Raw genomic sequence first — 20,568 nt, 5'->3', positions numbered from 1 at the left:
GGGCTGGGGGGTGGGGTGGGGCAAAGAACCGCATCTGGTGTGGGGGGCTGTAGCTTGAACTTTCCCTGCGCGAGACACCCATCGCCATTCCGGAGCGGGACCCTGCCCCTCCCCCTTCCTGGAGCGTGACCCCCTCCTCCTCGCCCCGAGGCCTCTGGCGACTGGGTCCGTTGGGGCAGAACCATGGAGGACAAGCCTTTGAAAGTAAGAACTCTTCGCGGGCCCCCTCACCCTGTCAGCCCCCAGACTCACCCTAGGTCCAACCTGGGCCCCTGGCTATCCTCCCGCTCAGCCTTGGCTCGGGGCAGCCCCCAACAATCCCCACGCCCCACGGAGTCCTGGCCCTGGCAGGGCTCAGGATCCCCGCCCCCAGCCTGCTCCTCCTCCCCTCCCAACTCCCCGCGACCCTCGGCTTCCCTTGTTGTATGTGGCCCACAGGCCTTGGACAAGTCTTCGGGCCACCGTGCCTCAGGCAAGTCGAGCCAGCAGGACATCCGGAATCTATGGACCACGGCCACGCTGTCGCAGCCGAAGCTGAACGTGGCGCTGTCCGATGTCTGCGAGGACTCGGAGGGCAGCAGCGTGAGCAGCAGGACCCGCCGGTGGCGCAAGCAGACGGCCGGCCACGACTGGGACGCCAGCTGGGAAGCGTTGGAGGACAGAAAGGACAAGGACAGCTTCAAGCAAGAGGAGCTGGATGAGCACTCCTTGCTGGAGCTGGAGATGCGCCTCGACAGCTCCGTGGGAAGCCATGTAGAGGACGACGACGAGTCCAGGACCGGTCAGTGTGGCCTCACTGGGCTGTGGGCGCCCTCAGCCCAGGGGCCTGGCCAGGGCCTCAATTAGTGTTGCTGTAAAATGAGGGGCAGCTGTAGGATCCGATTTTCCAGGATTCCCTGGGAGGGGTTCATCACCAGCGCTCATCTCGCAAACTTTAAGTCAACCGGACATTCTTGGAGCGCCCCCTACCGGGAAGGCGTCATACAATGGTCTGTGGTCTGGAGAGACGCGCCAAAAAACTGGAAAAGGCTGCGCGCTAGGACCCGGGCTTTTAATGGAATCACCGGGAGAGTTGAGAGGAGGGAGTTAATTCCTTGTCTATGGATTTGAGCTGGTTGAGGAGGTGCTTGTCCTTCATTCATTTAACCATTGGTTACAATTTATAAGTACTTCGTGCTGGGCACAGTTTTGAACTCGCCGCTCCCCCACCCCCCGCCCCGCCCCGCCCCCGCCCTCCCCCGCCCTTCGTCACGGAACTGGAGCCGATAACAATATAATAACTGCCATTTATTGAGTCCTTGCTGTGTACCAGGCATGGGCTTCCCTTGCACGATCACCTTTGAACTTCACAACCTCCACAAGGGGCCATTCTGATGACCCCATTTTATAGATGAAGAACTTGAGGGTCAGAAGGTTTGTCACTGTCCCTAAGCCTCCCACAGTGGGGCAGTGTGGAACCTTGGTGGGTGGGACAATAAAGCCCAGGGTTGTAAACCACTGTCCTGTGTTTCCCACTAAGGTGGCAGCTGGAGCTGGTCTCCCCCCCCTCCCCCATGCCTACCTATCTCCTCTGCTCCTAGGAAGACCCAGCAGTCTGCTGATGACCCATCTCTCTTCTCTCTTCTCCCAGAAAAGCCTTCCTCAGTGTCATCGTTCAATATTGTGAAGCACGCACACCATCGAGCCTACTGGATGGAGCAGCACAACAGGGTTGGAGGCACGGGGGGGGGGGGGGGAGACTAGGGGTTTCAGTGGGGTGGGGGATGGGCAAGCTGGGAGTTGCAGGGGTGAAGGGGTGGAGGTGATTTGTAGGGTGGAGGCAGGGTGGTTGGGGGTCTTGGGGCTCGAGGGAGAAGGTGGGGCAGGCACTTCAGCTGGGAGCACAGCTGGGGTCCCTTGGACATCTGAACTTCTTGCTGCCTCTCCAGCTGCCACTGCCCCTAATAGAAGTCATGGAGAATGAAGCTCTGGAAATCCTCACCAAAGCCTTCCGGAGTGAGCCCTACCCCCAGCTCCCGCTACAGACCCTGGGGGACTGTGCAGGGCTTGGGTCTGTGGGAGTGGGGTTTCGGGCTGTGTCAGCTTCGTGAGATTCCCTTACCACCCACAAAGTTTCCAGGAGCCCCACGAAAAGTAAAAAGTCAGGGGACCGCCCGGGGCATAGTGGCTAAGTTCACGTGCTCCGCTTCAGTGGCCCAGGGTTTGAGGGTTCACATCCTAGGTGTGGACCTGCACAACTTGTCAAGTCAGGCTGTGGTGGCGACCCGCACACAAAATACAGGAAGACTGGCACAGATGTTAGCTCAGGGCTAATCTTCTCCACCAAAAAAAAGTAAAATGTTGGAGACCCAGTGGGGAGAGCATGGGGTGACCATCAAGGGTGTAGCTCCAGCCTTAGTGCAGCCCCTCTCTAGCTGATATGGCTTTTCTAAGGCTGTTTCTCCACCTGCCCTTTGGGCCTTTGTGTGGCCTTGGCCCCCTCCCTGGGTGCTGTGACGAGCCTTTGGACAGTGGATTATTTGAGTAAACCTCCCTTGGTTTGCCCTGCTTATGATATGAAGGGGGAGGGGACCTGGCTAATGGCTTAGAGTAGGCGGTCCAGGAGGTGTCTGCAAGGTTCAGGCCTGCAACATCTTCTCTAACCATGCCCTCATCCATTCTCCACCTCAACATCCCTATCCTGCTCTGCATCCCCGTTTGGAGCACAGATCTATGACTTGACCGTTTGAAATAAACAAAACCGGCAGGGCTCAGTACTTTGGAGATTCAAAGTTCCCCAAGCGCCCCTGCTACCCCAAATCACCCGCGGTTCCTCGAATCACACATGAGGCACCCGCTGCTGGGGAGGCCATGCCCCTGCTCCCTGCCCTGAACGGAGCTCTGCCCTCCAGGCTACCGGTCGGGGATTGGCCGGGACCACTTCCTGACCAAGCAGCTGCAGCGACACATCGAGGGGCTCAAGAGGCGCCAGAACAAGAGGCTGCACGTCTCGGCGCACTGAGAGCACCGCCTCGGGCTCGAGTGACGGCCCGACTCCGGCCCCGGTCCCTGTCCCGTCCCCAGACCCAAGCTCGACCCTGTCCACGTGGAATTTGGGCCCTAGAGAAATAAAAGAGTCTGTGCATGGTCAGCGAGTCAGTGCGTGGCTGCCCGCGTGAGGCGGACGCACGCGGCCCCGCCTTTCCCCGTGACCTTCACTCAGTCACCGCAGTGACCTTGAGCGTTCTCCGTCCGGGCCGTTTCGGCTCCGCCTTCCCGGGACTCGAAATCCAGGACTTCTTGCACGTTTTAGGTCTGCTTCTCCCACCCCGGATTCAGCAGCTTTGTGGGGAGGGATACTGGGTCTGCGGTCCAAGTGCCCCGATGATGTTCTCTTGGGGGAAGGGGAGAAAGAGAAAGGGGCAGCGCCTCCCCTCAAGCTTGAGCAACCTAGGCCCCGCCCCTCATGCATATGCAGATATCCTAGCCTCCCAGCTCGTCCCGCCCCCTAATTTACATATGCATATCTTCTTCCAGTCCCGCAGCTGCGGCCACTGAGCGACCTCGCCCCCTCCTCTCGCGCACAGCGCGCTCCGCCCCCTCGTTACGTAAGAGCGCTCCTGGCCCCACCCCCTCCCGGAGCCTCTCCGAGCCTCCTCTGGCCACGCCCCCCGGCGGCGCGTACGCAAGTGCGCCGCGGAGGCTCGGCGGCGGCGGGGCGGGACCTTCGTTGGGGCCGGCCCTCTGGCTTCGCCCGCTCCGCCCCGGCTCGTCCGCGCACGCAGGCGCTGCCCACCCCACTTGTCGGATTAGCATAGGGCGCCGGGCCCCGCCCCCTGCTTTGCATGCGCACGGCCGGCCCCGCCCCCGCTGTCAGCTGGAGGAAGCAGAGTAGGAAGCGGCCGCGATGTCCTTTTGTGTCCTACAAGCCGCCGGCGGCGCCGCCGAGTGAGGGGACGCGGCGCGGCGGGGCGGCGCGGCCCGAGGAGGCGGCGGAGGAGGGGCCGCCCGCGGCCCCCGGCTCACCCCGGCGCTGCGTGCCGCTCGGCCCCCATGCCTGCCCGCCCGCCCTGCCGGAGCCCCAGGTCCGGGGGCGGAGGGGAGCGCCGCTGGGGGGTGGGTGGGCGGGCGGGGCGCGGGGGCCATGTGCGAGCGCTGCGGGGAAGCGGGCGGGGGCGGCCTCCAGGCGGGGTCCGGCTCTAGGACCGCCCCGGGTCACGGTCGGGACCCTGTCGAGAGCCAGAGGGCGTCAGGGTCCGGGTGGGCTCCGGCGTCCAGGTCGTAGTGCGCCAGCCTGGGGCAGGGGCCGGCTCTGGTTCGGGCTGCAGGTCCTGGCCAGGGTCAGGCTGGGGCCTCGGATCGAGTCCCAGGGCAGGGTTCAATCCGGCACCTGGCGCATGCCGGAGTCCCAGGGGCTGGCCGGGGCGGAAGATGGGGAGGGTCCTCTGCGGGGAAGGGGCTTTGAGGACCACGTGGGGGCGCTCCAAGGGGCCTTGGGCCACCCTCCTCTGTGGGTCAAAGGTCATCGAACCGGCCGGGGAGAACTTCCTTCTCCTTGGAGCTCCCCATTTACTTCCTGATAACCTGATAGAGGTCCCCCGCGGGCGGCGGGGGAGGGGAGGCGCAGCAACTTTAGACAACTTCCCGTAGGTGTGCGCAGGTTGGGGGGGCGGGGCGCCCCGGAGGTGGACGATTCTGCGGCAGCGGGAGTGTAAGAGTGAATGTGCTGGCGGGGGGTGCAAGGAGGTGGAGCCGCGCCTGTGTGCCTGGGATTGGGCGGGCTGGGGCAGGAGGGGGCGATGTGTCAGGTGTGAAAGGCTCTGAATGTGTTTCCACGAGGGTCTGTGCCTGAGTGTGAGTGTGGGGGCATGGCAAGAATGTAAGAGTGAGTGAGAGTGTGTGTGAGATTATGAGCCTTGAGTGTGACTTTGTTTACCGGGTGTGCACTTTGGGAGGAGTGTGCAAAGACACATGGGAGCATGGGTGAGAAGTGGGGTGTGGGAAAGGCCATGTGAGAGTAAAGTGCCCAGGAGTGAGCATGTGTGTGCATATGAGGCACCTGGGAACCCAGGCGAGTGGGAGTGTGTGAACACACATGTGAGTGCATCAACTGCCCTTGGGTTTGTGTGCCTCAGTTTGTGCTCTTGATTGGAGGATACCCAGGTGAGGGGGAGATCTCCGAGTTCCCCAACATCTGGAGAAAATGGAGAGGTATCTTGCCCCGCTGGGCATTTCAGATGGGGATGAAGGTCACCTGGGGGCTAAGGTTATCTTGCTCCCTGGCCCTGGTGGGAGTAGGGGGTTTCCAGGCCTCCCCAAGGTTCCCAAAAGGGAGACCTGCTGTCAGTTACTGGCCCTGGAGGCTCTGGAGACTCTGTTCCCATGGCAACAGCTAGGGAGGGCCCTCTTCGTGGGCAGCCCTTCCTTGGACTCTGTCCCCCTTCCCTCCCCTGCTGAGCCTGGAGGCCTGGCCCCAGGCCCAGGGTTGGGCAACCAGGGTGGCAGGGTGTCTCTCCATCCCCCATCCCAGTGCCTCCCTGTGACCTCACAGGTCTCTCCCCGCAGGTGACCAGCGCCATGTCCAGCCAGGTGGTGGGCATTGAGCCTCTCTACATCAAGGCAGAGCCAGCCAGCCCCGACAGCCCAAAGGGTTCCTCGGAGACCGAGACCGAGCCCCCCGTGGCCCTGGCCTCTGGCCCAGCTCCCACCCGCTGCCTCCCAGGCCACAAGGAGGAGGAGGATGGGGAGGGCGCTGGGCCTGGCGAGCAGGGTGGTGGGAAGCTGGTACTCAGCTCCCTGCCCAAGCGCCTCTGCCTGGTCTGTGGGGACGTGGCCTCTGGCTACCACTATGGTGTGGCATCCTGTGAGGCCTGCAAAGCCTTCTTCAAGAGGACCATCCAGGGTGAGCCCCCACCCCACTCCTGTGCCCTTTGCCCTCTGGGTCTGGCGCTACCCAGTTGGCGCACTGCTGGGTGGCGTCGGCTCCCAGGCTGCCGTGGTGCCACTGGGTCTTGGCAGCCTGGAGTTTCCAGGCTCTCCTGCCTCCCAGGAATGCCCTTTCTCTTCAAAGTTAAGTAAAGCCACTGGGATGCGTTGATGGATCGGATGTAGGATGTTAGAGACGCCTCCTAGGTCTCTGGGCACTGGAGGCCCAGCCCCTTCCACAGTGGCTCTGAAGAATTCAAAGCAGCCTCTGCCTGCTCCTAAACTTTTCCTGGCAGCTGCTGGCCTCTCACCGGCATAGAACTTGCCCCCCTTTTTGTTGATTTCCCCAAAGCAGCACCAGCACGAGGCAGATTTTTATGGGTAACTGAGAGAGGCCTCATCCTATTTCAGCACCAACCTTTAAAAAGACTCTCAGGCCTCCTGCTAATAGTGCTCACTGAATTTTTCTCACTCAGGAAAGCATATCACGTGATCAAGATGGTGGTGGAATAAGCGTTACTTGGCATGTACCCGTTACTCGTATTTCTGTGTAGACCGTTGGTTACTTTGGGGCTACAACACGTATAATTGTTGAAAACATTTCTTGAGTGCTTACACAGAGCCAGGCACTGTGCCGCTTACGTTTACGATCTCTGTTACCCCCCATCGCACCCTCTAAGGTGCCAGCACCACTATCGTAACTGAGGCCCAGAGAGGGTTTTAAAACTTTGTTCAAATCTCACAGGTAGAAAATGGCAGAACCAGGATTGGAACTTGGGTCAATTTAGGTGCAGGGCTGAGCTCTTAAAAATGCCAGGCTGCCGCCTCTGCTTACTACTAATAACTGAACTTTGGACGGATATCTCACGGCCGATTGTGACATTCGAGCGAGTTTTGACTTGGCCGAGACGTGCTGGTCTAAACCCTCTGTGTTCCCTTCTGGCTCTGAAGACCAGTGAGCCAATGGTCTGGGGCCAGGTGTCTCCTGGAACCCTTCATTCTCTGTTGACTCAGTTGACAAATATTTGTTAAGCACTAGCCATAAATAGTGAGCATTTTTTGAGGTCCTTTGAACCACACTAAACATGTTACCTTGATTTCTCCTTAAATTCTGATAACCCGCCTTTGTAAGAAAAGAAGTACTGTATTTTTTTTTTTTTGAGGAAGATTAGCCCTGAGCTAACTACTGCTAATCCTCCTCTTTTTGCTGAGGAAGACTGGCCCTGAGCTAACATCCATGCCCATCTTCCTCTACTTTATATGTGGGGTGCCTACCACAGCATGGCTTGCCAAGTGGTGCCATGTTCGCACCCGGGATCCGAACTGGCGAACCCTGGGCTGCCGAGAAGCGGAATGTGAGAACTTAACTGCTGCGCCACTGGGCCGGCCCCAGAAGTACTCTTTTTTATCATCCCAGTTTTACAGATGGGAAAACTGAGGGTTTGAGCACTGGCATAGGGGACTTCGGCAAGGTCAGACAGTTGGTAAGTGGTAGTGTCAGGATGGGCCCCAGGCAGCCTGCAGGGTCTTGCTCTTCCTAAACTTGTGCCTTGCTGTCCTGGCCACTGTTCCAGGCATGGGGACATAGCTGGGACTAAGGCAGGAGCACTCCTGTCCTCAAGCAGTATACATTCTAGCAGAGAGAGAAGAGAAAAAACAATGGATGGCACAAGATTGTTACATGGCAGCTGTGGTAAGTGGAAGGCGAGGAGCAGGGTGTGTGCCAGGGAACCTGGCAGGCTCTGGGGCGCCGGAGGGCTTCCCTGAGGAGGTGTCTCGAGCTGAGCTCTGAAGCCTGGGTAGGGTGTAGGAGAAAGCACGCTGGGAGGGATGTGCGCTTAGGGCATGTTGGCTGGTTGTGTCCTTCAGCCCTTGCCGTAGCCCGTGAGGCTGGGAGGGCCACCTCGCACTCCTTCAGCCAGTTATTATGAGCGCCCACTATGTGCCAGGCCCTGTTATAGTGCTGGGGACAGTGCTGGCCCTCGTGGAGCTGACACTAGGGTGGGAGTCGGATAATACAGGAGATAAGTAAGTACATATGTAGCACATTAGATGGTGCTAAGAGCTGATGAGAAACTATGAAGCAGGGCAAGTGGCCCGGAATGTCTGTGGAGGGGCATTTGGCATTCTTGCCGGGTGGCCGGGGAAGGCCTCCCTGAGGTGACAAGGGCCAGAGATGTGAAGGAGGTAAGGCAGCAGCATGCCCTGAGGCAGGGGCCTGTTGGAGGAATGCTGAGGAGGCCCATGGAGCCAGAGCAGAGGGCAACCGGGGGGGTGAGGTCAGAAAGGGGGCGTAGAGCAGGGCGTAGGCCTCACAGGCCTCCCTTGGGCTTTTACTTTGAGAGGGGAAGTCACCAGAGGGTTTTGAGCAGAGGAGGGACAGAATCTGACTTCGGTGTTTTTTGTTGTTTTTTTTTGAGTAAGATTAGCCCTGAGCTAACTGCTGCCAACCCTCCTCTTTTTGCTGAGGAAGATTGGCTCTGAGCTAACATCCGTGCCCATCTTCCTCTACTTTATATGTGGGACGCCTGCCACAGCATGGCTTGCCATGCAGTGCCATGTCTACACCCAGGATCTGAACTGGTGAATCCCGCGCCACTGAAGCAGAACGTGTGAACTTAACCGCTGCGCCACCGGGCCAGCCTCTGACTTCGGTTGAATAGGGTTCCCTGGCGGCTGTGTTGAGAGCAGGGGCAGAGCAGGAGATGAAGTGACAGTGACTTGCGTTCAGGGTGGAAGCAGTTGCCAAGGACAGAAGGGATCGGCTTCTGGAGCTGCTGGGAGTGAAGCCCACTAGGATTTGCTGATGAGGTGGATTGAGGGGGGAGAGGAATGGAAGATGCCTCCTAGATTTCTGCTTGAGACAGATGGAGTTGCAGGTTTGGAGGGTCGATGGGGGGCTCCATCAGGATGTGTTAAGTTTGCGATGCTTCCAGACCTGCGAGTTGTCGAGGAGGCAGAGGATGTGAATCTAGAGCTCGGGCATGTCTAGGCTAGAGAGAGAAATTTGAAAGCCCGTGACTGGGTAATATCAGCCAGGATGCTAACTCAGCCAGGAGGGAGTCCGTGGAGATGAGGTCCGAGGGCAGCCCCGGGTCCCCCATTGGGAGGAGTGTGGAGAGGTGCACAGACACCACAAAGTGGCCAGTGAGCTGGGAGGGAAATCAGGAGTGTGTCCTAGAAATGAAAGAAGAAAAGTGCTTTCAGTGTCTCTAGGAGTCGGACATGATCAACAGTGTTAGATGCTTCTCTAGGCCAAGGGAGACGAGGACAAGAATTGACCACTGGGTGTAGCAACGTAGAGGCCACTGTAGCCCTTGATGAGAGCAGATGAGGGCAGCAGAGCCCGGAGACGTGGCCTGACAAGAGGCTTGGGGCAGTGATGCCGCCTGACTCCCGTGGCCCCGGTGCTTCCCTTCCCCAGCCAGGGGCCCCCAGCCCAGCGGCCATGCCCCTCGTAGCCCCGGGCTTCCCTGTACACTCATGGCGCTCCTGCTCTCCCCAGACCGGTGCTTGCCCGGGGCGAGGCAGGGCTCTCCTGTCTGCTGGGCCCCCTCTGGGCCCTGGGAGGCGGCCACTGGAGCCCTGCCTCTTCCTGGCAGGGAGCATCGAGTACAGCTGTCCGGCCTCCAATGAGTGCGAGATCACCAAGCGGAGACGCAAGGCCTGCCAGGCCTGTCGCTTCACCAAGTGCCTGCGGGTGGGCATGCTCAAGGAGGGTGAGCACTGGGCAGGGCCTGGGCCAGGGCTGGGGGAGCTGGGCGCATGGGGCCGGGGGCCAAGGCCAGGGAAGTCCCGGTGGAATGGACTGGGCAGGAGGGTTCTGCAGCCACCCGCAGCCCATGGACACGGTCCTGTCCTACAATTCCAGGGGTACGTCTGGACCGTGTCCGGGGTGGGCGACAGAAGTACAAGCGGCGGCCAGAGGTGGACCCGCTGCCCTTCCCTGGCCCCTTCCCTGCTGGACCCCTGGCAGTAGCTGGAGGCCCTCGGAAGACAGGTGAGAGCGTCGTGAGTCCCTGGAGCGGGGGGGGGGGGGGGGGGGGGGGCTAGGACGCGGGAGGCCTGTGTGGCATCATTCACCCAGGAAAGTAGTTATCTTGGACACTGAGACCCAAATGTCCCCTTTATCTATTCACTTCCCCCAAGAAGTATTTACGAAAGGACCTCTTTGTGCATCAGCCCCCTGAGTAGTACAGCTGGGAACACGGCAGGGTTTTCTAACACTCAGCACCTGTGTGCATCAGTGCTCTCCCTGGGAGATAGCGCGAGCCCTTCCTGGAGAGGGGGCTGAGCCTGGCTGGCCAGTGGCTCTTGAGGAGGGCCACCGGGAGCCTGGCTCTGGGAAGATGCTTGAACCTCGAAGGGCCTGCAAGGTGATGAGTTCAAGGGCTTCTTCCAACTGTCACTGCAGCCCCAGTGAACGCACTGGTGTCCCACCTGCTGGTGGTTGAGCCTGAGAAGCTGTATGCCATGCCCGACCCAGCGGGCCCTGATGGACAGCTCCCAGCCGTGGCTACCCTCTGTGACCTCTTTGACCGAGAGATCGTGGTCACCATCAGCTGGGCTAAGAGCATCCCAGGTAAAGGGCTGGCCCAGGTGACGAGGGGCTTCCTGGGTAAGCCAGGCCGTGCCTGGCTCTGGCCCACTTGCTCAGCCAGGTCTCCTCCCCACTGCCCTCCAGGCTTCTCGTCACTGTCACTATCCGACCAGATGTCAGTCCTGCAGAGCGTGTGGATGGAGGTACTGGTGTTGGGCGTGGCCCAGCGCTCACTGCCACTGCAGGATGAGCTGGCCTTTGCTGAGGACCTGGTCCTGGACGAAGAGGGGGCGCGAGCAGCTGGCCTGGGGGAACTGGGGGCCGCCCTGCTGCAGCTGGTGCGGCGGCTGCAGGCCCTGCGGCTGGAGCGTGAGGAGTACGTCCTGCTGAAGGCCCTGGCCCTTGCCAATTCAGGTGAGCCTGTGGCAGTCTCTGACAGGTCTCTCCATAAGGCTTTCTGGTCTTTAACTCTGTGATGGTGGCACAGTCCCAGTTTGCAGGCAAGGAAAACTGAGGCATAGGGAGGAACAGTGACTTGCTAAAAGTCACAAAGCAAGCCAAGGGCAGGGATTTTGAGCCCTTGCGCCACACTTACGTGGAAAGGCCAACAATTTAGGGGGGGGGGGGGGAGGACAAGAGGTGGCCGTAGTTGAAGGAGAAAAGGTGGACCCTGGCTCATGAGCAGGGGCAGTGAGTGGGGGCTTCCATTAGCCAATGAACAATCTGGGTCTGGTTCTTCCTTAAGGCCCCATGCAGTGCTGCCTGAGCAGCTGGGGGCTCTGTCCTTTGTGGAGACTGCCCGTGTCAACAGCTCTCTGCTTTCTTTGTAGACTCTGTACACATTGAAGATGCTGAGGCTGTGGAGCAGCTGCGGGAAGCTCTGCACGAGGCCCTGCTGGAGTATGAGGCGGGCCGGGCGGGCCCCGGAGGGGGTGCTGAGCGGCGGCGGGCAGGCAGGCTGCTGCTCACACTACCGCTCCTTCGCCAGACAGCGGGCAAAGTGCTGGCCCATTTCTATGGGGTGAAGCTGGAGGGCAAGGTGCCCATGCACAAGCTGTTCTTGGAGATGCTCGAGGCCATGATGGACTGAGGCAAGGGGTGGGCACGGGTGGGGGTGCTGGCAGGACCCGCCCAGCAGAGGGTCAGCCCCAAGGGGGCAGAGCTGGGGTCTGGGCAGTGCCACAGCCTGCTGGCAGGGCCAGGGCAATACCATCAGCCCCTGGGAGCAGGCCCTACGTCCTCCCCTCCCCCCTCCTAGGGGGTGTTAGAAGCTGGGAACGTGTGCGCCCATGCCCTGGGCACAGTGCTGCCCCTTGCAAGCCATAACGTGCCCCCAGAGTGTAGGGGGCCTTGCGGAAGCCATAGGGGGCTGCAGGGGATGAGCAGGGGGGGCAGAAGCCTGATCTTAGGGAGGGAAGGGAGTGGAGGCCACAGGCTCCCAGTGGGTGATGCTTTTGCTGCTGCTTAACCCAACCTCCTCTCCAGAGCAGAGGGGGATTTGGAGAGCAAAGGCCCCTGCCCCCTTCGCTCCTGTCCTCATCATTTGCATTGGGCATTACTGCCCCCCCTTGAAGCAATAACTCCAAGCAGGCTCCAGCCCCTGGACCCCTGGGCTGGCCAGGGCCCCCCATCAGCTCCCACCCAGCCTCCTCCGGGGGTAGGGAGTGCACCGCCTCTATGCCCTGCAGAGCAATAACACTATATTTATTTTTGGGTTTGGCCAGGGAGGTGCAGGGACATGGGGCAAGCCGGGGCCCAGAGCCCTTGCTGTACAGAGACTCTATTTTAATGTATATTTGCTGCAAAGAGAAACCGCTTTTGGTTTTGAACCTTTAATGAGAAAAAAATATATCGAGCTCAAGAACACTGTGTGTCTGGCGTGTCACTGGGTCAAGGGTTGGGAATACACACGATGGAATTAGCGAACGAGATATACATAAAACAAGGACACATGGTCACAGAATGAAAAGCTGGCGTCCGGCACGATTAAGTCTCGGTCTCCTCATCGCTCAGCAGCATGTTGGGGATGCCGCGGCTGATGGGGAACACACGTCCAGACTCCGGGCATTGCAGGGTGCCCTCCAACACGTCCACCTGCGGGGAAGGGGGACAGAGCTAAGTCCTGGCAGCCTCCGGGCATGGGGGTGTGGCCGGGGAGGCCGGCGATGGGCCGGTTCTCACCTCCAGCAGCACGTGGTGCATCTTCCTCAGAAACTCCTCATCACGCTCATAGCCCTGAATTGGCTCTCTGGGCACCTCGGCCAGATGCAACTGTGGGCAACAGGGCTAAGTCGTCCCTGGGCATCCCCGACCCTCGCCCAGAGGCCAGGCCGCCCTGCCTGGTGCAAGGGGCGGCGGGGAGACCACCCCCCAGGGCGCGCACGGGCGGGGGAGGCTCCTCACGGTGTCCGCCGCCTCCAGAAGCGCCGCCCATTCCACCTTGGGGATCATCCGCGCCACGAAGTCGGGGTTGAACTCCACCGGGCTGACGCGGACCTCGGTGGCCTGCGGAGCGAAGGGCATCAGTGAGGCAGGGCCGGACCCGATTCCCCTACCCCGCCCCGGAGGGGGGCGAGACCGCCCGGCTCCTACCTGGAGGCGCAGGGGGAAGCCACGGGGCCCCACCCCCCGCACGTGCGAGCTCAGCAGGTTGTGGGTGAGCAGCTTCATGTTGCCCCAGAGCGCTCTCGCCAGGCCGGAACCGGAAGGAGGCCGGGATTCCGTCTGCATCACTTCCGGAGCCGCTCCCCTCCGTAGCCTATTGGACGGCCGGGCGAAGCGGAAGGGGCGAAGTTGCTGGAACTTCTCGCGCTCGGCGAAGGCAAGGTATTTGAAAGGCCTGGTTGGATCGGGCCCTGCCGCTGGAGGCATCGCGGCAGGAGGTGACTGCGGCGCAGGCCTGGTGCTTTGGGCTGAGCCGAACCTCCACTGGCTGCCAATGATGTACAATGCAAATTATATGTAAAAGAGCTGCCATGCAGGGGCCTTCGTTGAACGCCAAATAAACATGTTTTATTAACGCCTACACAGGCGCCTGACACCGCCGTCTCCTGCTCCTCCCTTTCGGTTAAGAAACGGAAACACTGCCCCAATCCGTAAATCAGGCCCATCAAACAGCGGCACCCCAACCTCGCATGCAAATAAGCTGCTCGGATGCCGAAAGCCCCGCCCCTTCGCCGGCGCGCCAGTGGTCCAGCCCCTAATGCAAATGAGCCCCGCGTCCCGGAAGCCCCGCCCCCGCGCGCACGCCTGCGCAGTGGAGGGGCCCCGCCTCCGGAGAGTCCTGCCGCGGCCCCTCGCGCCAGGCCCGCCTCCTGAGCGGCCGAGGGGCGGGGCGGCTGTGGCCCCGGGCGGCGTGATGCTGTCGCGGCTGTGCCTCCTGGGCCGCCCAACCGGTTCAGCGGTGGCGCGGGCGGCCGCCGTCCAGTGTGCCGCAGCGGCGAGAGCAGGAGGGTGCCTGGAAGGAGGCGGGGAGTGGACGCTTGGCGCGACCCGCGGTTTCAGAAGCGCCTTCGCAGCCATGGCCCCAATCAAGGTGACCGCTGGCCCGGCCAGGCCTGTACCCCGCCCCCCGCCCATCGACCCAAGGCCACCCTCCGTCCCGTTTGCCTGGGGGAGAGTCACCCTCTTTCCTGCCCTCCGGTCTCCGCCCCGCCACCCCACGGGCTCCTCCCGCTGTCTGTCCCCCTCATCTCTTCAACAAGACCCCGTGGCCGCCCCCTCGTTCTTGCCGATTTTAGGGGTCTTCTGCCCCATCTGCTGGGCCAGTCCGCGAGGCTCCTGAGCCTTCCCCTCGTCTCCATTCCACAGCCACTCTGCGACACCCTGTGACGGCTCTCCGTTATTTTCAGACCATTGAGTTCCCTGGCCTCCCCCCCTTTTGGCCCCAGGGTCCGTTTTCAGTACCCATCCATCCGTCCCCCCATGCTCTTGTCAAGTTTTGGAGCGTCACTCTCACCGCGTCTTCTGAAACAAGTGTTGTCTCTTAGAGTCCCCGTTCTGTCTGCCCATCCACAGCACCCGTGGCCAACTCCCACCGTCTGCTGAGTCTTCACCCCTCTCATCTTCTGGAACCATCCCCAGCTCCTTGGAACAAACCCCTTCCCCTCCCACACTCTTCTGAGACCCCCCTCTTCCTTCTGCTTCATCCTACTGCTGCCACAGTTTCTCGGCGACTCTCCTCCCATGCCTGAACTTCTGTCGCCTGGTCTACCTCCTCCGGGCCTGCAAAGCCCTCACGCACTCCCAGGTGGCCTGATCCTGCCCCCCGGGAGAGTCCGTCTTTTGTTCCATACCCTCTGGATGTGGGGACCTGCATCCCCCCCGACTCTCCCACTTTCTGCTGCCCTCCTTTTTCCTCTTTTCGAGGGTGGGACACTGACACTTGGGTCCTCTCCCTCCCTGTTGTGAGGACCTTGTCCTCACCGCCAAATACAGCCCCTGCCCCTCCTCCCCCTGCCCGTCTATCTCACTCCTTTCCCACAACTCAGCCTGCTTACTCAACCTCTTGCGACACCTTGGGAGGCTTTCTCTCCCTTTTTCTGTTGTCACCCATGGGCCCTTAAGAGGAATAGGGCCACCTTGAAACCTGGAGGATGTGGGGTAACCAGGCGGTGGTGGGAGAAGGGAGGGCGACAGGGAGGGGCTCTGGAAACTCTGACAGGGTTGAGCTTTCCTGCTGGGCGTCAACTCCGGCTCCACCAGGCACAGCCGCCAGGCCCTCTGGTGCCCTGGCTCTTGTGCTGCCCTTCCCTCCCCACTCCTTGACTCCTGACCTCGGAACCATTCCCTCTAGGTGGGAGACGCCATTCCGTCAGTGGTGGTGTTTGAAGGGGACCCTGCGAACAAGGTCAACCTGGCGGAGCTGTTCAAGGGCAAGAAGGGGGTGCTGTTTGGAGTCCCGGGGGCCTTTACCCCCGGCTGTTCCAAGGTGAGGCCCTGCACTTCTGGGCTCGGCAGTTGGGATCTTGCGTACATGTTTGGATTGTTCATAAATCTTCCCCATATTCATGAGGCCGTTTGCAACAAAAGTATGTAGGTGATATGACAGATGAAAAGCTTATCAGAGCCTTTAGAACATAAGTGGAGGTTGTGAAATGGTAGCAGAAACCAGGAATATGGGTGAAGAGGGTTTTGCAATGAAATCCAACACCTCATATTGACCTGGCTGGCTGACAGGTGCAAATGGAAGGTACTTGGGACTCGAACCAATAAGACATGGTTCCCCCCTGGGAAGTTCATGGTCTTGACCATAGACTGCTTAAGTTTGGATCTGAGCTTCCTAGTGGCCAAGGCAAAAAGGGACTGTGGCTTACATAGTTCTCATGGTCTGATCAAAGGTGTTGAAGCAGGGAAGTGGGGACGGCCTGGAGATAAAGGGTAGGCTGTGGCTTTGCTGACCCTTTGTTTCCCCTCCCCAGACCCACCTGCCAGGGTTTGTAGAGCAGGCTGCGGCCCTGAAGGCCAAAGGGGTCGAGGTGGTGGCGTGTCTGACTGTTAACGATGTCTTTGTGACTGAAGAGTGGGGACGAGCCCACAACACGAAAGGCAAGGTGAGGAGTGGGTCCTGCAGGGGGTTGGGGACCACGCAGGAGATCTTTCTCGTGACCTTTACTTTGCCTTTAGGTTCGGCTCCTGGCTGACCCCACTGGGGCCTTTGGAAAGGTGAGTGCACCCCCAGCCCCCCCGCCTCCAGCGCAGTCCCTGTGCCAGGCCTTGGACTCGGGGCCTTAGAGGGACGTGCCCAAGGTGGGGAGCACCTGGGGGGCTTGGCCTGTTCTGAGCTTCCTGACCCCTGTCTTGGCCTCTCTTCTTAGGAGACAGATTTGTTACTAGATGATTCCTTGGTGTCCCTCTTTGGGAACCGACGGCTCAAGAGGTAAAAGTGGGAGGGTCCTCCGTGGGGTTCCCCTGCCCAGCCCCTGTCTCCATTCCCAGCCTCCAGGCCCAGGCTGTTGCAACTGGGCCCCTCCTCTTTCTGGCAGGTTCTCCATGGTGATAGAGGATGGCATAGTGAAGTCCCTGAACGTGGAACCGGACGGCACCGGCCTCACCTGCAGCCTCGCCCCCAACATCATCTCCCAGCTCTGAGATCCGGGCCCGGACGTCCTCCTTTGCGTTTTCCTGTTTCCCCCGCCCAGTTCTGGGCAGAGGCCCAGCCCGCCTCATGTGGGGCCACCTGGCTGAAACCTTGGCCAGATTTCTGCAATAAACACTTTTGGTTCGTGTCTGTCTCCTTAATTTTGAGTCGCTGATTCGCTGAGGGCCAGGTCTCATCACAGTCACAGCCGGGAGAGGGGTGGGCAGGGGCTGAAGGGGGCCGGACGGGGGACCCTGGATTAACACAGGAGGCAGGCAGGGAGGGCCCTTGAAGGCAGTGTTGCGAAGCATCGCTGTGCAAGCTGAGAAAGGGCCAGTGGTCCGAAGAGCAAGGCACGGAGCAGTCCGGGCAGAGGGAGCGTGTCCAGAAAGTTCCTAGGCAGACATGAACTTAGCTCGCTCCCATGACCTTTTGCGTTTGATCTCGGGGTGCTGGCTGAGCTCATTTAGACCATAACCCCAGGGTAGGAACTTTGGCTCTAACCAGCACCCCACCTGGGCCGAACCCCAGCCCCACCATTCTTTCAGACTCTGCTGAACACCTCCTGGGAGCACCCATACCCCAAGAAGGGCCCCCGGCACCTTGGGACCAGCTGGCAGAAAGGGATCCATCTGGAGCAGTGCTGGTTCAGTCCAGGAGGGCTCCCTGGGAGAGGATCTGTGAAGGGAGAAGTTGCCCATGAGGCCTGACCAGTGGTGGGTGTAGAGTGGGGAGCTGGGGTCGGGGAGGCTCGGCGGGGTTTGGGGCTGGGGGTCATCGCCATCTGCAGGCCCTGCTCTCGGGCCTCTGCCTTTTGTCCCTGGGAAGCCATGTGCTGGGCAGCAGGCAGCGATTATTAGGCCCCTCCTGTGTTTAGGAGCTCCCAGCCTAAGAGGGGCAGACACTGGGGTGGAGTAAAACTCAATGACCATGTGGGGTATGAACTGTTACAGCCGTCACATCGGTCAAGTCAACAGCCTGGCTCATTCAGCCACTCAAGAGGGGTTTGGATTCGAGCCAGTCAGGCAGCCCTAGGGCTGGTTGTGGGTGTGGGCTCTACTCCCTGTGTGCGCCGTGTGCCCCGTCAGCACCGGGCCTGAGGGGCCCTCCCTGCCCGGCCATCTGCAAGGGCTCAGCCTCCAGAGCCGGCGATGGCAGCTGCCCTCCCTGAGAGGCCTCTTGGAGGACATGACCCTGGAGGCAGTGGGAGTGGTGCTCTTGGCAGAAGGAATAGTGTGGCCGTAGGAATGGAGGGTGGAACAGCCTCACGCTGCTGCAGCACACAGCAGCTGAGAGAGAGAGAGAGAAAGAGAGAGAGAGACAGGATGCCGAGAGGGCAGGGGGCCCTTTGAAGCCCCAGTGAAGGATTTCCACAGGGTAATGACAGGTCAGATTTATAGGTGGGCTCCTTTGTGGGGACCGAGCGGAAGCTGGGCGTGTGGCGGACAGAATAGGCTGGGTGAGTTGTGGGCAGCGTGAGGAAGGACTGATGCCCAAGAGGTGGGGGCTGGACATGGAGACCATCAGGTGTTGGCGGGGAGGGAAGGTGAGTCCAGGGGGCCCCTCAGCTGGGGGCCTAAGGGACTGGGTGGTTGGGGTGGTGGTCACGTGGATGGGGCTCAGGGCTCCCCTTCCCCCCGCCCCTGCCCAAAGCACTGTGACCTTCGAGGCCCCGGGGCAGTCCCGTTTGCTGTGGGTAACAGCATGCTCCTGCGTCCTTCCCTGAACTAGTCCATGTGGGCCACACCCTCAGCTCCATCAAAGACAGAGTTTTTTGACGCATAATTCACATAAAATTCGCCCTTTAAAAGCAAACGGTTGAGTGGTTTTAGGCTATTAACCAAATTGTGCAACCTTCCGCCCTTAAAGATTACAGGGGCCGGCCAGGTGGTGCAGCGGTTAAGTGTGCATGTTCCACTTCGACAGCCCAGGGTTTGCCGGTTCGGATCCCGGGTGCGGACAAGGCAACCCTTGGCAAGCCATGCTGTGGCAGGCGTCCCACGTGTAAAGTAGAGGAACATGGGCACAGATGTGAGCTCAGGGCCAGTCTTCCTCAGCAAAAAGAGGAGGATTGGTAGCAGATGTTAGCTCAGGGCTAATCTTCCTCAAAAAAAAAAAAATACAGATTACAGATGGATCTTCCACCTCAGAGACTTCTCCTGGGATAAAGCTGCTGTCTCTCCCAGCATTGTGACATGAGTCTGCGCCTCCCGACGGAGTTACAAAAGACGTGTTCAGACTTGCGGGGGTTCTGCTCGCCCCAGGTACCCCTGCGGTCACATCACATGCCTTGCGTCCAGCGGCTGTTTACTGAGTCATCTCTGCTCCAGGCACCGTGCTGGGCTCCGAGGACACAGTGTGGACGGGCTGGCATGGCCCTGGGGCCCCATTGCAGGGCGCAGCCCAGGCACGGAGTGCGTGCTCCCATGGGACTGGCAGAGCATCTCGGCTGGGTGGGGGGCGTGTCAGACCTGGAGGGTACTTGCGATCAGTGCAGCGGGGCTAGGAAAAGAAGCACAGGTCGGGGTGTTGGGGGAATTAGAGGACCCTGCCCACCACCCCACCTCCCCATGGGCGTAGGGACAGAGAAGATGACTCCTAGCTGTGGCTGGAAAATGAACAGCCAATAACCAGGGGAACAGAGGTGGGAAGGGTGTTCCAGGCGGCGGGAACAGCCTGTGCTAAGACCAAAAGGTCAGGAAGAGGAGAGAGGTCTGGGCTGAGCAGACCAGGTGAGGGCAGAGACGGGATTCTGCCCACAGGCCACAGCTTGCTTGGGTTCTCTGGGTGAACATCTGGGTGTCTCCAGGATTTGGCTTGGGGCAGCTTCAGACACAGTTTTATTTTTGTTTTCCTCTCGGGCTCCTTCCTCGGGGCGTCCTCCCAAATGCTGGAGTGCTGGGTCAAAGGGCCCTGGCGGTTTTACTAGTCTCTGGAAACTCTGAGGCTGTCAGTGATGGGCGGGTGTGCTGGCCCGAGTTTTGCCTTCGGGACTGACTTCTGTTAGCTTAATGGCTATTTAATGGTACCTTGGAGCTGTCTTTAACGTGTGTCTTTAATTACGAGGGAGGCTGGCAGCCGCTGGGCCGCTGGGTCTCCCCGTGCTTGCAATGTGGGCCCAGGGCTCCGGCCTCTCTCTCCCACAGACAAGCAGCCAGGACGAATGCAAATGCAGCTCTCAGGCCTCCAGAGGCCTTGGGGGTACCCTCCTCAGTCACCCTACTCACCCCCCTGCCTCTTTGAGCCTCCCTTTCCTTGTCTCTGAAATAGGAATTCATTTGTTCGAAAACATTAATTCAGCTGTCTTCTGTATCTTGGCTCCACCACTTTCTGGCTGTGTGGCCTTAAGCAAGTGACTGAACCTCTCTGTGCATCAGTTTCTTCATCGAAAACGGGGCATGATAACAACAGCACCTGTATTGTATGGCTGTGGAGGGGATTCAGTGATTGATACACGTGAGGAACAAGGGGAGACGCAGTGTGGAATAGGACTGCAAGGGGGAAGGCCTGGGGTCTGCTTTAGAAAGGGAAAGTCTTAGGGCCTGTCCGGTGGCACAGCGGTTAAGTGCGCACGTTCCGCTTCAGCGGCCTGGGGTTCGCCGGTTCGGATCCCGGGTGCCAACATGGCACCACTTGGCAAAAGCCATGCTGTGGCAGGCGTCCCACGTATAAAGTAGAGGAAGATGGGCACGGATGTTAGCTCAGGGCCAGTCTTCCTCAGCAAAAAGAGGAAGATTGGTAGTAGTTAGCTCAGGGCTAATCTTCCTCAAAAAAAAAAAAAAAAAGAAAGGGAAAGTCTTTTCTGAGAAGGAGGCCATTTGGCAAGCCCAGGGCTAGAGGAGCTGGACAGGCGGAGAGGGAGGGTATGTCGGGGGCTTGGACAGGGAGTTCCGGTGAACTCAGGGTGGGAGAGAGATTGAGGAAGTGGGAGAGGGCCTGTGAGCAGAGGAGGGGGAGGAGCAAGGGACGAGGTCCCTCGGGGACACTCCGCAGGGCCTCAGAGATCAGGTGAGAAGGGCTGGCCCAGTGGCGTAGTAGTTAAGCT

The 20,568-nt window shown here is 60.0% G+C and overlaps 4 protein-coding genes across 5 annotated transcripts; 3 read left to right on the top strand and 1 right to left on the bottom strand.

Annotated features, from left to right (window-relative positions):
* Positions 1-183: 183 nt before the first annotated feature.
* On the top strand, positions 184-3,344 carry CATSPERZ (catsper channel auxiliary subunit zeta). Its single transcript, XM_046644104.1, has 5 exons — positions 184-204; positions 439-790; positions 1,631-1,710; positions 1,929-1,995; positions 2,892-3,344. The coding sequence occupies exons 1-5, from the start codon at positions 184-186 to the stop codon at positions 2,999-3,001; spliced, it is 630 nt and encodes a 209-aa protein (XP_046500060.1). The 3' UTR covers positions 3,002-3,344.
* Positions 3,345-3,811: 467 nt separating this feature from the next.
* On the top strand, positions 3,812-12,310 carry ESRRA (estrogen related receptor alpha). Its single transcript, XM_046643896.1, has 7 exons — positions 3,812-4,064; positions 5,545-5,881; positions 9,507-9,623; positions 9,776-9,904; positions 10,319-10,486; positions 10,589-10,858; positions 11,275-12,310. The coding sequence occupies exons 1-7, from the start codon at positions 3,825-3,827 to the stop codon at positions 11,532-11,534; spliced, it is 1,521 nt and encodes a 506-aa protein (XP_046499852.1). The 5' UTR covers positions 3,812-3,824; the 3' UTR covers positions 11,535-12,310.
* Positions 12,261-14,470, bottom strand: TRMT112 (tRNA methyltransferase activator subunit 11-2). Of its 2 annotated transcripts, XM_046643898.1 has the most exons (5): positions 14,403-14,470; positions 13,037-13,202; positions 12,848-12,949; positions 12,626-12,715; positions 12,261-12,538 (listed from the first exon to the last, which is right to left on the bottom strand). In XM_046643898.1, exons 1-5 carry the CDS (start codon positions 14,453-14,455, stop codon positions 12,431-12,433), a joined length of 519 nt encoding a protein of 172 aa, XP_046499854.1. In that variant the 5' UTR covers positions 14,456-14,470; the 3' UTR covers positions 12,261-12,430. The 2 variants fall into 2 exon arrangements, with proteins under 2 accessions (XP_046499854.1, XP_046499856.1); XM_046643900.1 differs by lacking the exon at positions 14,403-14,470 and having other exon boundaries at positions 13,037-13,522.
* Positions 13,763-16,684, top strand: PRDX5 (peroxiredoxin 5). Its single transcript, XM_046643897.1, has 6 exons — positions 13,763-13,979; positions 15,240-15,374; positions 15,865-15,996; positions 16,070-16,108; positions 16,261-16,322; positions 16,429-16,684. The coding sequence occupies exons 1-6, from the start codon at positions 13,803-13,805 to the stop codon at positions 16,532-16,534; spliced, it is 651 nt and encodes a 216-aa protein (XP_046499853.1). The 5' UTR covers positions 13,763-13,802; the 3' UTR covers positions 16,535-16,684.
* Positions 16,685-20,568: the final 3,884 nt, after the last annotated feature.

The sequence above is a fragment of the Equus quagga genome, chromosome 17 (genome assembly GCF_021613505.1).
Source record: "Equus quagga isolate Etosha38 chromosome 17, UCLA_HA_Equagga_1.0, whole genome shotgun sequence".
Taxonomy (NCBI): domain Eukaryota; kingdom Metazoa; phylum Chordata; class Mammalia; order Perissodactyla; family Equidae; genus Equus; species Equus quagga.
This window is presented reverse-complemented; position numbering and strand designations above follow the sequence as displayed.